This window comes from Echinops telfairi, unplaced genomic scaffold (genome assembly GCF_000313985.2).
Source record: "Echinops telfairi isolate 266 unplaced genomic scaffold, ASM31398v2 ScPeMD7_60;HRSCAF=208, whole genome shotgun sequence".
Classification (NCBI taxonomy): domain Eukaryota; kingdom Metazoa; phylum Chordata; class Mammalia; order Afrosoricida; family Tenrecidae; genus Echinops; species Echinops telfairi.
Genome location: NW_022103958.1, coordinates 33,587,965 through 33,601,863, shown reverse-complemented (window position 1 = coordinate 33,601,863; position 13,899 = coordinate 33,587,965). Strand labels below are relative to the sequence as shown.

The 13,899-nt window shown below is 39.0% G+C and overlaps 1 protein-coding gene across 2 annotated transcripts in view; it reads right to left on the bottom strand.

Moving 5' to 3' along the window:
• Positions 1–13,899, bottom strand: part of UEVLD (UEV and lactate/malate dehyrogenase domains) — a 41,262-nt gene that overhangs the window by 10,261 nt on the left and 17,102 nt on the right. The window contains exons 7-9 of one of the 2 annotated variants that reach the window (XM_004711589.2): positions 9,176–9,278; positions 4,044–4,214; positions 2,753–2,929 (exon numbers count right to left, since the gene is read on the bottom strand). In XM_004711589.2, the coding sequence (XP_004711646.1) occupies positions 2,753–2,929; positions 4,044–4,214; positions 9,176–9,278 (451 nt within the window). Of the gene's footprint in view, positions 1–2,752; positions 2,930–4,043; positions 4,215–9,175; positions 9,279–13,899 lie in introns of those variants that run through there. The other variant, XM_045291029.1, reaches the window with a different exon arrangement.

The window sequence follows — 13,899 nt, the reverse complement described above, 5'->3', positions numbered from 1 at the left end:
TTGAGAATGATGAAGGCAATGAATATACAAATGTGCTTTACACAATTGATGTATGTATGGATTGTGATAAGAGTTGTATGAGCCCCTAATAAAACGATTTAAAAACAAGAGAGAGAAAGAAAAGAAATGCAACCAGTGATTGGCTTCCACAGAAGTTACAGTGAGTACTGGTGTCTACAGTGAGGCCAGCAGAGGGAGCCTCTAATCCACTTCTGGTTTAGGGCAACGTGAACCTACTTGGTTGGCATGGTGGTTAATGCATGAGGTTGCTAAATCACAAGGTCAGCAGTTTGAAATCAGCAGTCCCTTTGCAGGAGAAATTCTACTCCCGCCAAGAAGCAGTCATGGAAATCCACAGAGGCAGATCTACCCTGTCTACAGTTAGTGAAGAAACAAGTAGCACATACGATAAAATGTGATCAGCTAATGGTTACCTCTGGATGGGAGGCAGGGAGACAGGCTAACAGGCAGTATACAGGTAGTTTTGGGGGGTACTGGCAATGTTATAGTCCCTATTTTCCTGGAATTTTTCTCATAGTGAGTCAATACTGTCTTCTATCACAGTCACTTCCTGTGTATAGATTTTGAGCTTCCTAAATCAGGACTGGTTGGTACACATCTACATAGCTCCAACAGCAGGCAGCAGAGAGCCTTCTTAAAGCAAGTGCTCACATATTTTCTGAATTAAATTCCTACATCTGGGATAACAGCTCATTTAATCAAACACAAACTATGTTTGAAGGGCTAACAAGAAAATCCTATTCAATTACATTCTTCCTTTACTCAGTATATTAGGTTGGAATAAGGGGGTTATTTATCAAGTCATACCATGCTTGATTTTCTAAGTATTGAAAAATAAAAAGTATACTGTAACCATATTTTGAAATGTTCTTAATTCATTCAGTATCTATTACATATTTACTGTGGATAGTATAATCTAAAATATCCTAACTCATTAAGGTGACGGCAAAATAAAGTAAAATCAACCTAGTAGTTTAAAAGAATGACTGAGATTCGAGTCATTATGTAATCATTTTCAAGTCATACTGGTAAGTAAAAGGACAAGGTAGAAAATGATAAATGTCATGTATGCGCTTGCAAACACATGGAGTAGTTCTGGGAGGCTACACAAACTAGTAGCTCTGACTACTTTTATGAATAGATATCTAGCATAGAGGAGAGAATTACTTTTCACTATATATCTTTTGGTACTATATAAGTTTTGAAATGCACACGGATTCATTTTTCAACTAAAAGCCAGCTAATAATTTACACTTTTACTAAGGAAAAGTTATGCAAACATAAGCAAATTTTGTAAGAACAAAGCAATGCAAAAAAAAAAGAAATGTCATTAGACAGTATGCAGTTAATTACCACCAAAAGAGCACTGCTTTTACCTTAAAGGAAGCACTCGAGTAGAGCGATGTGGTGAGAGAAAGTTCCATAATGTATGGGGGACTTGACTTAGACCTTAAAGAATGAGATTCAGAAATGCTGGGAGGAGGGGATTCTAAGAAGTAGGTGGACCCAGTGGTCAAAGGGCTCTGAGGCTGAAGAAAGCTGTGGGATGAGGTGAAGTGGCACAAGCCCTGAGTTCTAGGGCTTTGTGACCCTAAAAGATGGAGACTCCTAAGCAGATTATTCTTACCTTCCCTGCATCCACTGCTGGCTCCCTAGAACAAAAAGTTCCCTAGGATAGTCCCCTGGGCATCTTTCAATTCTAGAAACACACAGCCACCTCTAATACCTACAGGAGCAAAGGAAGATTAGGGCTATATTTGGAGGCTCCTTTGGTGCCAACAAAAGGAATTTCTTGATTTTACCAGAGGAAATCAGTGAAAGTTTTGAAAAGTGAGTATGTTTTAGGAAGACCGAGTTGATAAATGAAAGCAACTAGTAAACTTTGGCAAATATTACAAGTCTGGCGCCTTTAACAGGGCGGGCTAGAGAGGAAAGAGGTAGCTAACTGGGAGAGCTACAGAAAGCCAGGCAACCAAGAGATCAACATGGGTCAGAACGTGGCTGGCGGTAGTGAATAAAATGTAGGATCTTGAATTTCCTTGATGTCCTAGACATTCCTTCTTCCAATAAATCTGCTACAACTTCTTGTTTCCTGCCACTTTCGAGGGTCCTATTGATTAGCATTTAGTGACAAGGAGTCAAATTTGAGGCTTGAAAAGTATTTCTCCTCAGTCACAGGATCAGGTTTTGTGTTTATTCTATAGCCTGACTCTTTCTGGCACTAATCTTTCAATATGGTCAGTGTAGATTTGCACAGGTTTAATGTTTTATTAACGTAATAGTCTTAATAAATATACAAATGCTACATATTCATAATGGCAAAGTTAGGAAACACAACAAGGTGCCAGTTTTGAAAAGCAACCTACCCAATCTGAAACTTACGGAGAAGCAAGCACAGGAGAGTGACATTGGAAGAAGTCCATTTGTAAGACATGGCCTGCCAAGAGTTACATGGTGTTCATGCCTGCTTTAACATATGAACCCAGCCTTCTTCCTAAAACATTCATTTTGAAAACTTTTGCTGGCATCCTCTGATAAAACCAGTAAGTTCCTTTTGTTGGCACCGAGGGAGTCTCCAAATACAGCCCTAATCTCCCTTCGCTCCGGTAGTAAGAAAGCACCTAACGTGGAACAGAAGCTAACGAAGGACCACCACTCTGGCTCCCGGGATTCCAAAGGCCACGATTACTGGTGACTTAGGTTCTCAAGATAATAGAAATCTGTTTCTCACCTTTGTCTTCTCCTTGCTCACCAATAACCCACACTTCTTCTTTGCCCGAAGTCGGTGCTTTCAAAACGTTGGTCACAATGTATTGTAATCTCTGTGACTCCAGATTACATCCAGTTCCAATCACTCGCTTTTCAGGAAATGCGCTCAGCTTCCATGTCACATAGGTCATGATTTCCACTAAGCAGTTGCATGCAAGTTGAAAAAAAGATTATTTTTCATATACTTCTACCCTAAGCTCACAAGCAAAATATTTATAATTAGTTGTTGTTTTTCAATCATTTTGGGGGGACTCATACAGCTCTTATCACAATCCATACATCCATCGTGTCAAGCACATTTGTACATATGTTGCCATCATTTTCAAACATTTTCTTTGTACTTGAGCCCTTCTTATCAGCTCATTTTCCTCCTCCCCTCTGCCCTCCTCAAAATATTTTATCATGTTAATAAGTATAAATACTCTTCTTAAATGCAAGATATACTGTAAGGCAGAAATTTTTTTATATAGGTTAAAAGTACTCAGTAGGTTTCAGTATGATTTTTATATAATACTGTTTAAACATAAAATATTAGGACTAAGAAATAGGGAATTCCCTAAGAAAGTTGAAAACAAGGTATGGAAGGTTAGAGAACAGTAGTTTCACTCATCGACCAAATTCTTATTGTCAAATTCTTAGCAAGCTGAATTTCTATCTTTAAATGTAAATATGGCTATGTAATATATCCCTCTATATTGAGCAAAAATGTAATTAGTTTTTTCTTATATGCCAAAAGGAGGCCAGGAATTGAAGAGACCAGTGTCTCAGAATCAATTACTATAGAAAAATTAATACAATGCATCTCATTCTCTAAATATATACTGGGCACATACCAAAAGTTTGCTCACCAAATTAGATCCAGTACCACCTCTTTCAAAGTATTTCTGTTTTAAGTAGCATAGTTCCAAAGCAATTTTTAAGCTAAAAAATCGTTAAAATGCCCATTATCACACTCACTAAATGTTATATTTCAGAGTCAGCAAAAGGTCTTTCATGTAAACCACTGCCTCTTTCTCCCGGGTGTTTTCACCATTTCCCACGAAGAAAAACATGGCTGACAACCTGGAATGTATCATGTTACAAAAAACATTTGAAGTATTTGGTTGCCAGCATGTAAAAATACCATTTTATTATAAGAGCAATTTAACTGGATACGCTCTAGCTATCCCTCTACAATCTATCATGAGTTCCATCAGTAGTGGCAATTCTACTGATGCGCTAGGCCAACACATTACCTTAAAATAAAGACTTACCTGGCTGAGATGCGACAAGCAGGACACTGTGTTGACTATAATGTCCCAGAGCTGGGACAAGGGCTCTGAACATATCCACGTTGCTCTGCACCACATCAAGGTAAGACTGAGAATTACCCAGAGAATTCACTGTGAGGATCACCACCTTGGAATGAGCAGAGGCAGACATATCTAATGAATAAAAAGAAATAGTCTGAGCTCAAGATGTAGGTTTAAAAAAAAAAGATGTAGGTTTTAGTTCATGACATAGGTCTTTTCTATAAGAACAGGACTTTTAGGCATATTTGTCCCCAGATTAATCTTCTCACCACAAGAAACAGGGAAGCGGCTGAGGTTTGCCTCCAGAAAGGGGGATAAAGAGCAAGGGTGCATTCAAAGGGGAGAGACAGCAATAAAGCTAACCAAATGACAGGATCTAGAATCCGCACACGAGGACTTCCTGCTTGTATGGCATTTGTAATTTTCTAAGGGAATATATCATGTTTTCAGGCAAATAGCACCTGAGTTAGAGTTGTTTGGTTTTTTTCAAACCGCACAACTCCCTCCTTAGTTTCTGTTTGTGTGAAGGCAGGGTGACATGCTGTGGACAGAATGAGCACCTGTCAACATAGAGACGATTTTCACACTGTGAGTGCAGTCCTGCAGCCTTTGAAATGACTCTGAGGTCATCAGGAGCAGTGGGCGAAGGGCACTGAATGCTGGGAGTCAGGGCTTTTGTACTTTACCCTCCCCAAGCACAGCAGCAATGTCTGTTCGGTCTTATTCATGAAGGATAAATACTTCAGAGGGAATAAGATGACTTGACAGTTATACTATTTTGGTTTGTTTGTAACCAAGTCTAAACACCGAAGCCTTGGTTTTAAGTTCTGCTTTCATAGGGACCTTCAAGTACTCAACTTGGACAACTTTTTAAAGAGCTGGTCTATAAAGTTCAAGTTCAGGAACAACTGTGAAGATGGCACAGGACCGGCCATTGGTTCATTGTGTTGTGTATAAAGTCACTGTGAGCTCGACCTGATTCAATGGCACCTCACAACAACCTGAGATGCAGTCCTGGGATCCTCAAGCTCACACACTGGGCTGTTTTATAACGACATTGCTTACAGCCCAGTGTGTCACAGCTACGCTCTGCGGCAAGTCCGTGGCTAATGGGGAGTGACCGTTGAACGGTATGCAGCTTTCTTTAGGGGAGATGTCACCATTCTGGGATTAGAGAGTAGCTATGGTTGTACGCCATCGTTACAGTGCTGTCAAGAATTGTACATTTTATATTATGGTATTTCACCGTAATACAGAGGAAAAAATACTATTAAGTGGAGGAAATTTGTGTTCTAGTAGACCCCATGTCTCTACTGCTTAAGCAACTATTCTCATTTCTTACTATCCTCCTAATTTAGCCTAATCATGTACAAGCATCACTGTGTGTGTGTGTGTAGTTGCATGCTTATGTGAACAGATGCCTATCCTCTCAAAAAAGTTATTTCTTTTTTCAAAAATGTTTTAATGAGTTATTTTGAAAAATCCAAATGGAGCAAGGTACATCTCTAAGATGACCAGTTGCAATAATTTATGCCTGTCATGCTAGGTCATTTATTAGTTTCCAAATGGGCTTTATTTCTCAGAATTATCAATAAACTTCTTCATGCCCTAAAAATCAAACACCAGACCTACTATTGGCAAGTCATTTTAGACTCAGAGCAAACCTACAGAACAGTACAGAACTGCTTACTTGTTTTACAAAGGTGTAAATATTTATGAAAAATGACCAATTTTTCTCCTGTGGAGCAGCTGGTGGGTTTGAACCATTGACTTACCAGCCCAATACTTAACCCACTGTACGATCAGTGCTCCTTCAGGCCATAAAATCCAAATCAAACCAAATTCCCTGCCAACAAGGCAACTTCGATCCATAGCAACATAACAGCCTTGAAGACCCTCATGCCAGAGTAGATAGTATGAGACATTAGTGAACATAGTATTTTTAATGACTTCATGTATAGCAGTCAAATGCTACCGGGAAGATACAATACCACAATTAACAATGGAGACACAAAGTCCTAAGACTTTGTACATTCAGTCAATAATCAAAGCCAATTACACAGTCGCTCCTAGGCACCAAGCAACATGTGCTAGCCGACTACTCTGGAGATTCTACTCTTATTCTCTCAGTTATGTGAAGAGTACTTATAGCTGGTTAATGAGCCACACAGGAAGAACCAATTTCCTCAGGTCCTGGATGGCCCCACAACCTCTAGGGTCCATGCACTAAAGAGTCTCCTAAAGTGATTTGGAAGAGGGAAGACATCCCTGGGGAATTTCAGTACCTGGAAATGATCGGCACAAGAGAATATCCAGCTCCCCAAGGTATCCTCGATCGGAGACTCACAGAAGAATCATTAGAGCAATATCATACTCTTTCCAGAAAAGAAAAACGACTGCATCGCAGTCTCAGGGATGCAAAAGCTTACTGCAACCATTACAACCGGTTTTTCTTTTCTTGTTAAAATATACATGCCAGGGGATTTCAGAAGTTCACACACAAAAAACTGAATTTTTTCCACACACTTTTTGAAGACCTTTGTATAATCTAAATTTTGCAATTTTAACCACTTTTAAGTGTACAAATCAGTGGATAACAATGTTATCCAATCATCACTACTATGTCTTTCCAAAACTTTATCACTCTAATGAGAAACTCAATACTCTTTAAGCAATATTTTCCCCTCCACCATTGCCCCTGGTAATAAACATTGGTTTCTAATTAATTTGACTATTCTGGATATTTGTGTAAGTGATATCAAACAATATTTGTCCTTTTGTATCTTTCTTACTTAATTCAGTATGTTTACAAGATTCCTCATCCACATCATAGTACGGATCAGAACTGCATTTATCTTTGTAACTAAATAATGTCCTAGTGTATGGACATACTACCTTTTGTTTATCCAGTCATCTATTGGTATGGACACCTAGGTGGTTTATACCTTTGGGCTGCTATAAATAATGATGCAAAGAGCATTGGTGTACAACTATCTGAATCCCTGCTTTCAAGCCTCTCTGCTTTCTGAAGTAGGAGCATTGCTGGGAGATATGAGAGCAGTTGAACTTTTAGAACTTTTAGAAGAAATGCCTGCTTCCCACCACCTTGAATGAGGGTTCCAATTTCTCCACAGCCTTTCCAGAACATCGTCACTGTTGCTTTTGTTTGATCTTGTTGTCGATATTAGCACTCTAGTAGGTATGAAGTGGTATCTATCTCATTGTAATTTTAATTTGCACTTCCCTAATTAGACTAATGATGTTGAACACATTCTCCTGTACTTAATAGACATTTATGTATCTTCTTTTGAGAAATGACAACCAATTTTCTTAGGTATAATTTCAGCTTTTTTGATCCACTGTTAATACATTTGAGCTTGTGAGACCACAAAATATCTCAATAATTTTTGAATTTTATGAGCCCCAATAAATTGATTTATAAAAAACATATATATATATCTCAATAATTTTATTCAAGAAACATAGAGGTAAAAGAAGGCCAAATAATTTTAACACAATCTGATCATAGCTATAACCTGGGAGAAAGGATTTGGGAAATACGCATTCTCTAATTGAAGGGCATATCAGAAGTTTTGACTATCCAACCCTGTGAGTAAAATATTTTAAAAGCCTGTACCCCTAAATATGGTCTCTGTGTGCATGTACACACGCATACACATATATGCTAAAATATTTATATAATTGTAAATTATATGCAAAGGTTTTAAAAATGAAAAGGATAGAAACAATATATATATATATATATATTTTTTTTTTAGAAACAATATTTTAATGATACAAAACCTTTTTGTTTTTCTGAGAATTTATTAGCAATATATTTTAAGTGAAAGCAATGCAACTTTTAAGAGATCTTTCTGGTAGACTTTATGTCAACTTGAATTTGTATCAAAGTGTAGGATGGAGCCAATATGTCACTCAGATCACAGACTGATGACACCTTCTGGGAAGTGTGGCCTCTTTAAAAGAGAACCACTGGGTGCTGGGACTTGTGCTTGCCTCCAGCACCTGCAGCTACATGAGTCTGAAGAGGGCTCTGACTCGCATCAGACCCATGGACTTACGTTGGACTGGGCTGCGATGCCTTCTAAATATGAACTTACTTCTTGCAATAGAGTTCTACCTCTTATATGAGTCTCACTGGTTCTGTTTCTGTAGACAACCCAGCCTAACACAACCTTGGTTTATCACTTTGCTATATACTCAGAGGTGTGCATTATTCCCATCTTATAGGTAAGAAATTGAAGTTTAAGAGACTCCAGAGCCTGAGAAATGCCACAGAACTAAAAAGTGGTAGAGCTAGGGCACAAACCTCTGTCCAACTCTAAAATCAAACCAAACCAACTCAAAACCAATCCGGTTGCCTTCAAGTCAATTCTAACTCACAGTAGCCTTATAGGACAGAGCAGAACTGGTCCCTATGGGCATCCGAGGCTATAAATATTTACAGGGAGTGGATAGCCTCATTGTTCTCCCATGGAGCAGCTGGTAGCTTTGAACTGCCAACCTTGAGGTTAGCAGCCCAACATGTAACCCACTGGGCCACCTGGACTACTTAATTGTAGAACTAGTGATTTTAACGAATACATTATAAGAAAGGAAACAATCAGAGAAAAAAAGTTCATATTAAAGTATGTATAAATCAGAGACAAACTCCTGACCAATTCAAATGTTATTGCAACATTTGATTCTTGTTAATATAATCAATTATAATCTCTGTATAACCCTGGCAAGTCACTTAACTTATTTAAGCCTGAGTTTCCCAATCTATAATAAGAGGGATATGGACAAGATGAACTTTAGGTGCTTTTAAGTGGTAAAATTGTCAGACTCAATCTTGTTAAGGTAGGAAGATTTGAGTTTTGGGTTGCGATGATGGAAAATATAGTAACAGGTATGGGTGATGGTTACACAACATGATTAATGTAGCTGATGTTACTAAATCACATACATACAATATTAAATTGGCAACTGTTGGGCTAGATAGCTTTTTAAAACAATTTTTTAAAAAATGTAGGACTCAAAATCAAGAGCAAACAAGATAAGCATCTTTCAAGTTTAGTAGACTAGCAGACCTTTGCTTATCTCCACATTAGGCAAGCTGAAGATGTCAAGGTCCATCATCCCTCCTTTAGTGCCTTCCGAGAAGTCTAAGAGGACCAGCTTGTCTGCGATGCCCTGTATAGCACAATAAGAAAAAGAACAGCATTACGTTGGATGTGGCCAGGTACTCAATAAAAGCTCATTGCGGGCTGAAAACATTTATGTGAGCCTTATGAGCTGTTGTCTTAAGAAGGAAATATATAAAAATAATAATAATAATAAAAATAAAAAAATAAAAAGAAGGAAATATAACAGATTAACAATAAAAGTGACAGGCAAGAAAAAAGTTAATATGAATATGAATGATGTAATTTGTGAGGCTTAAATACTGAAAACCAATCTGACAGGGAATAATTCAATCATCTATCGCAGGCTTCTTTTGATAATAAAGATGAGATATTTTCCATAATATGTTTACAATTCTTAAGTTTGTTTATTTTTAAGTCATATTTCCATTTTGAAAGAGCTTAGGGCAATATATATATATAAATAAATATATATGTATATATATATTTTTAGGGTGATAGTTTTAGGTCTACTTTAGTAGCTCATTTCTAGCATGAAAGCCAAACTAACATCAAGTTTCTCTTTAAAAAATAAAGGCACACCAATGCTAGCCCCAAATGGAAACCAACAAATGCTGGCAAGGAAATGGAGAGACTGGAACTCGTGCACACTGTTGGTGGACTTGCAAATACATACAGCCACCGTGGAAAACGATATAGCGATACTTGAAGCAACTGGAAATTGAAATCCCATGTGATCCAGCAATACCCAAAAGAAATGAGACACGAGTGGATAAATGCTCTCCCATGTTCCTAGCAGCACAGTGCTCAATAGCAAGAAACTAGAAGCAGCCCAAATGCCTAAGAGTAGAAGAATGGATAAACTTACAGTACATACACACAATGGAGTACCATGCATACCTAAAAAACCGATAAAAGCATGAAATACCTTACGACATGGGAGGACCTGGAAACCAATATGCTGAGTGAAGTAAGTCAATTACAAAAGGACAAGTATTGTATGAGTCTGTTATTATAAGGAGAAATGCCAATTAAACAAATCTTAGGGACCAATTCCTGAACAAAAAGGGAGAAGGCTACCTCTTGGCGATGAACCATACATCACCTCCCGTTTATGCCCCTCACAAGAGCCACCTTGAAGGAGGAGCCCTCACAGTGTCCGGGGTCACTCCTCCCAGAGGGGGTAAATGGGAGGAGACCATCCACTTGAGGCTATACAACAGTGAGACAAGGCTGGGGCAAATCAATGGGCCTCCACAGGAATGGAAGGAGAACCTTGCTGGAAAATCAGCCAAGACCAGGGCAGAGGAGCATCTACATTTTGGAGGAGACACTGATCGTTCTGTTGATGAGTATGGCGGGTGTTAGTGAGAAGTAACCTCACATTGGGAAAGGATGCTAAACAATGATTGTAGGGAACCTATGGGGGCAGCAATGGACCAGGTTTCCCGTCCCTGGGTAGACACTACAAATACACTTCTGCCCAACCCTCAATGAACCATGCCATCAACTAAACACCATAATGACCTTGGACCTGGTGGGCGGCATGGGAGGTCTTCATCTGTTGGGCAGGGAACTGAACTTGGAAGAACTGATCCAGGAAGTTTCCCCTGGCACCAATCCCCATGCATAGAGTAAACAGAGCTCAATTGAATGGGAGATTGAACTGTGTTGTGCCAACCTGGCTGATAAACACATGTGGGGTTAATTGAAGGGTGGAGAGAAAAATGGCTCGGGTGAGCCTCGCCTTTCTAGTTCTCAGGTCTCTTGCTTTGTGATGGTTGGACCTGGGTGCAGCTCCCTTAGCCAGTTCCCTACTTCAGCTGGCAAGGCTCACTTCCTGCAAGACATCCAAGAAGCCACATGGACCTACCCCGATGCAGCCCTGGGTGCTGGAGCACCCGTGTGGAGACCCCAGCCAGCACTGAGATGCTTACACGTTCACTGACTCGGCTTTCCTCCTGCAGTTGGCGTCATAGTGTGTGTTTTGTGAGATGGAGGAGGACTTTGTAAAAGATTGGTGTCAGACATATGGGTTAATGTTGGACTTGTGGGCTTGGGCAGCACTGGGTTGGGATGTTTTCTTGATGTGCACTTAACCTTTATATAAAACTCTCTCTTATACATGAGTTTCTGTGGATTTGTTTCTCTAATGTACCCAGACTAACACATGTGTGAATGGTTGAGGCTAACAGTGGAACTGTACTGGAATAGACACCTCATACTGACAGTGTTCAGGGTGCTGTGTCATTGGAAAAACTGATGTTACCAGTGCAATCACCTTATACACCAGGGGGATGACTGACAATGTTTTACTTTTCTGTTTCTATTTGGTTTTCTGCTTTTAGTTTGCTTGTTTTTGTTTGCTTATTTTTTGTTGTCTGTTGGGTGGTTTGTTTCTGTTGTTGTTGGGGTGGTTGGTCTTATGGAGTTTTTATTTTGACAAAAGAGATCTGCCAAGTAAACCTGAGTCATGCATATTCCAGGGACAAGCAGATAGATTCTGGGTCCCCCACTTAACTCTAGCCCCAATGCAAGAAAAACTAGTTCTGATAACAGGGCCCTGCTAGATACGCACCTTCATGAAATGATCACGGAAGACACGGGTACTGCAGCAAAGAGTGGTGAAGAAAGCAGATGGTGCCTGGCTATCAATCCGAACAGTGTCTGGGGTCTTAAAGGCTTGTATTCAAACAAGCAGCATTCTAAGTGAGTAGTCAACTAAGTCCACACGGAAGAAGGACATCCTCTTGTGTGATTCAAGATGGCAATAACAGAATTCAAAGATAAAACCGATCTGCAGAGTATCTAGTCAGATCAAGGCATTGGCAGATCCCCTCTGGCCGCAGGCAAGGGTCTTGAATAGTTTTATTATCAGATAGAGATCATTGTAACTGTGATTATACTGCACCAAACTTGATATGTAGCCAGTGGACCTCCCTCTTGACCCAACCTGAAATTGTTCTAGATGCAAGTATTTCTTGCTTGTTCCATGAAAAAAATTTCTTCCCTGAACTTTTAAATACTGATGGTGGTTTTTTCTTTCTTATACACTATTTGTATTTTTATCTTTGCATTATTATTATTTTACCCTTATCACTTAATTTTGTTTCTGTTGGCTTTTCCAGTTTGTGAAGCACAGAAGGAGTAGATGCAGAGAGATAATAACTAATGCAAGGGTTTATAGGGGAGATAGGGGTGGGGGTGGGAGATAGGAAGAGTGAAGGGTTTGGGGGAGCAAACAATGTAGATGGGAGGAGGAAGGGAGAACTGGAACTGATGGTGACTTCACAACTCATTTGAAAAGTGATTTTACCATGAAAAATAATGATTGGAGAATTCTTCTTAATATAATTGAACTATTGAGTTGTATGATATGTGGATTATGTGCCGATAAAACTATTAAAAAAAGAATTAAAACTTACTATTATGGTTTTTCAAAGATTTATACTCAGTAAAAATATTACCAAGTGGAAAAAAATAAATAAAGGCTAGATCTTTGCTGCATCTCCTGAGAAAATGAAGACAGTTCTCACCAACCAGACTGCTGACATTGAAGGAAATGCCAACGTCCCACTGAAGGGGCACAGCTATTGTGCAGGACCCCAGAGTAACCCTGCCCGAGGTCTTCCAGCACCTCGTGTAGAACTCAGTCTTCTTGCAAAGAAAGAAAGAGGTTCAAGTTGACGAACGGTGGGGAATAAAAGGCACAGGCTATAGTTTGCGACATCTGCAGTCATACACAGAAAACAATCAAGGGTGGCACTGTGGGCTCCTACTACACAATAAGGTGTGTAAGTTCACTTCTCCAGCAATAACATTCTTCAGGAGAAGGGACTAGCAAGCCCCCAAAAGTTTAATAACAGTAGTTTAGGGAAAGAAATGTTCCCATACACAGTGCACAGGAATGTAAACATGTATAATTGATATGAAGGATAATTTTATTATTTCTATTGAAAATTTAAAATATAGCATTTCCTTTACTCCATCCTTCATTCTCATGGGAACTACCCTATAAGTTTACTAGTACATGTGTAAAATGATAAAATATGTATAAGATACTCATTCAGACTTGGTTTCAAAGTGGTGAATCCATGTATGATATAATCTATCCTGTTTTTGTAAAACATGAACTTTCTGATTTAAAAAAAAGATACTCATTCAGGTATAGTATAGCAAATGACTAGCAGGAACTTACCCTAAATGTCCATCAATGATACTGATGATTAACAACAGGAGTATAAGTAAAAATAAAAGTTTTACTAAGACTATCAAAATATGAAGCTTTTGTTTTTCAACATATCCTCCATCTAGGTCTATATACTTCTGAAGGTGGTTTTTAATCTCTCCATCCTTTCCCCAGAAGGACAAACCAATCTGTCTTGGAAGAAATATGGCCAGAGTACTCACTCCACTGTGAGTGAGGCAAGGATGGCAAGACTGCATCTTACATACTTTGGACATATTGTCAGGAGACACTAGTCCTTGGAAAAGGGCATCATGCTGGGTAAAGTACAGGGGAATGCAAAAGAGGAAGGTCCTCGAATCAATGGAAATAGAGGAAAGAGCTGGGAGGCAAAGGGTATTTATAGAGCTCTAGATAAAGACATGTACATATACAAATATATGAGGATGGGGAAATAGATCTATGAGCCTATATTTATGGGTTT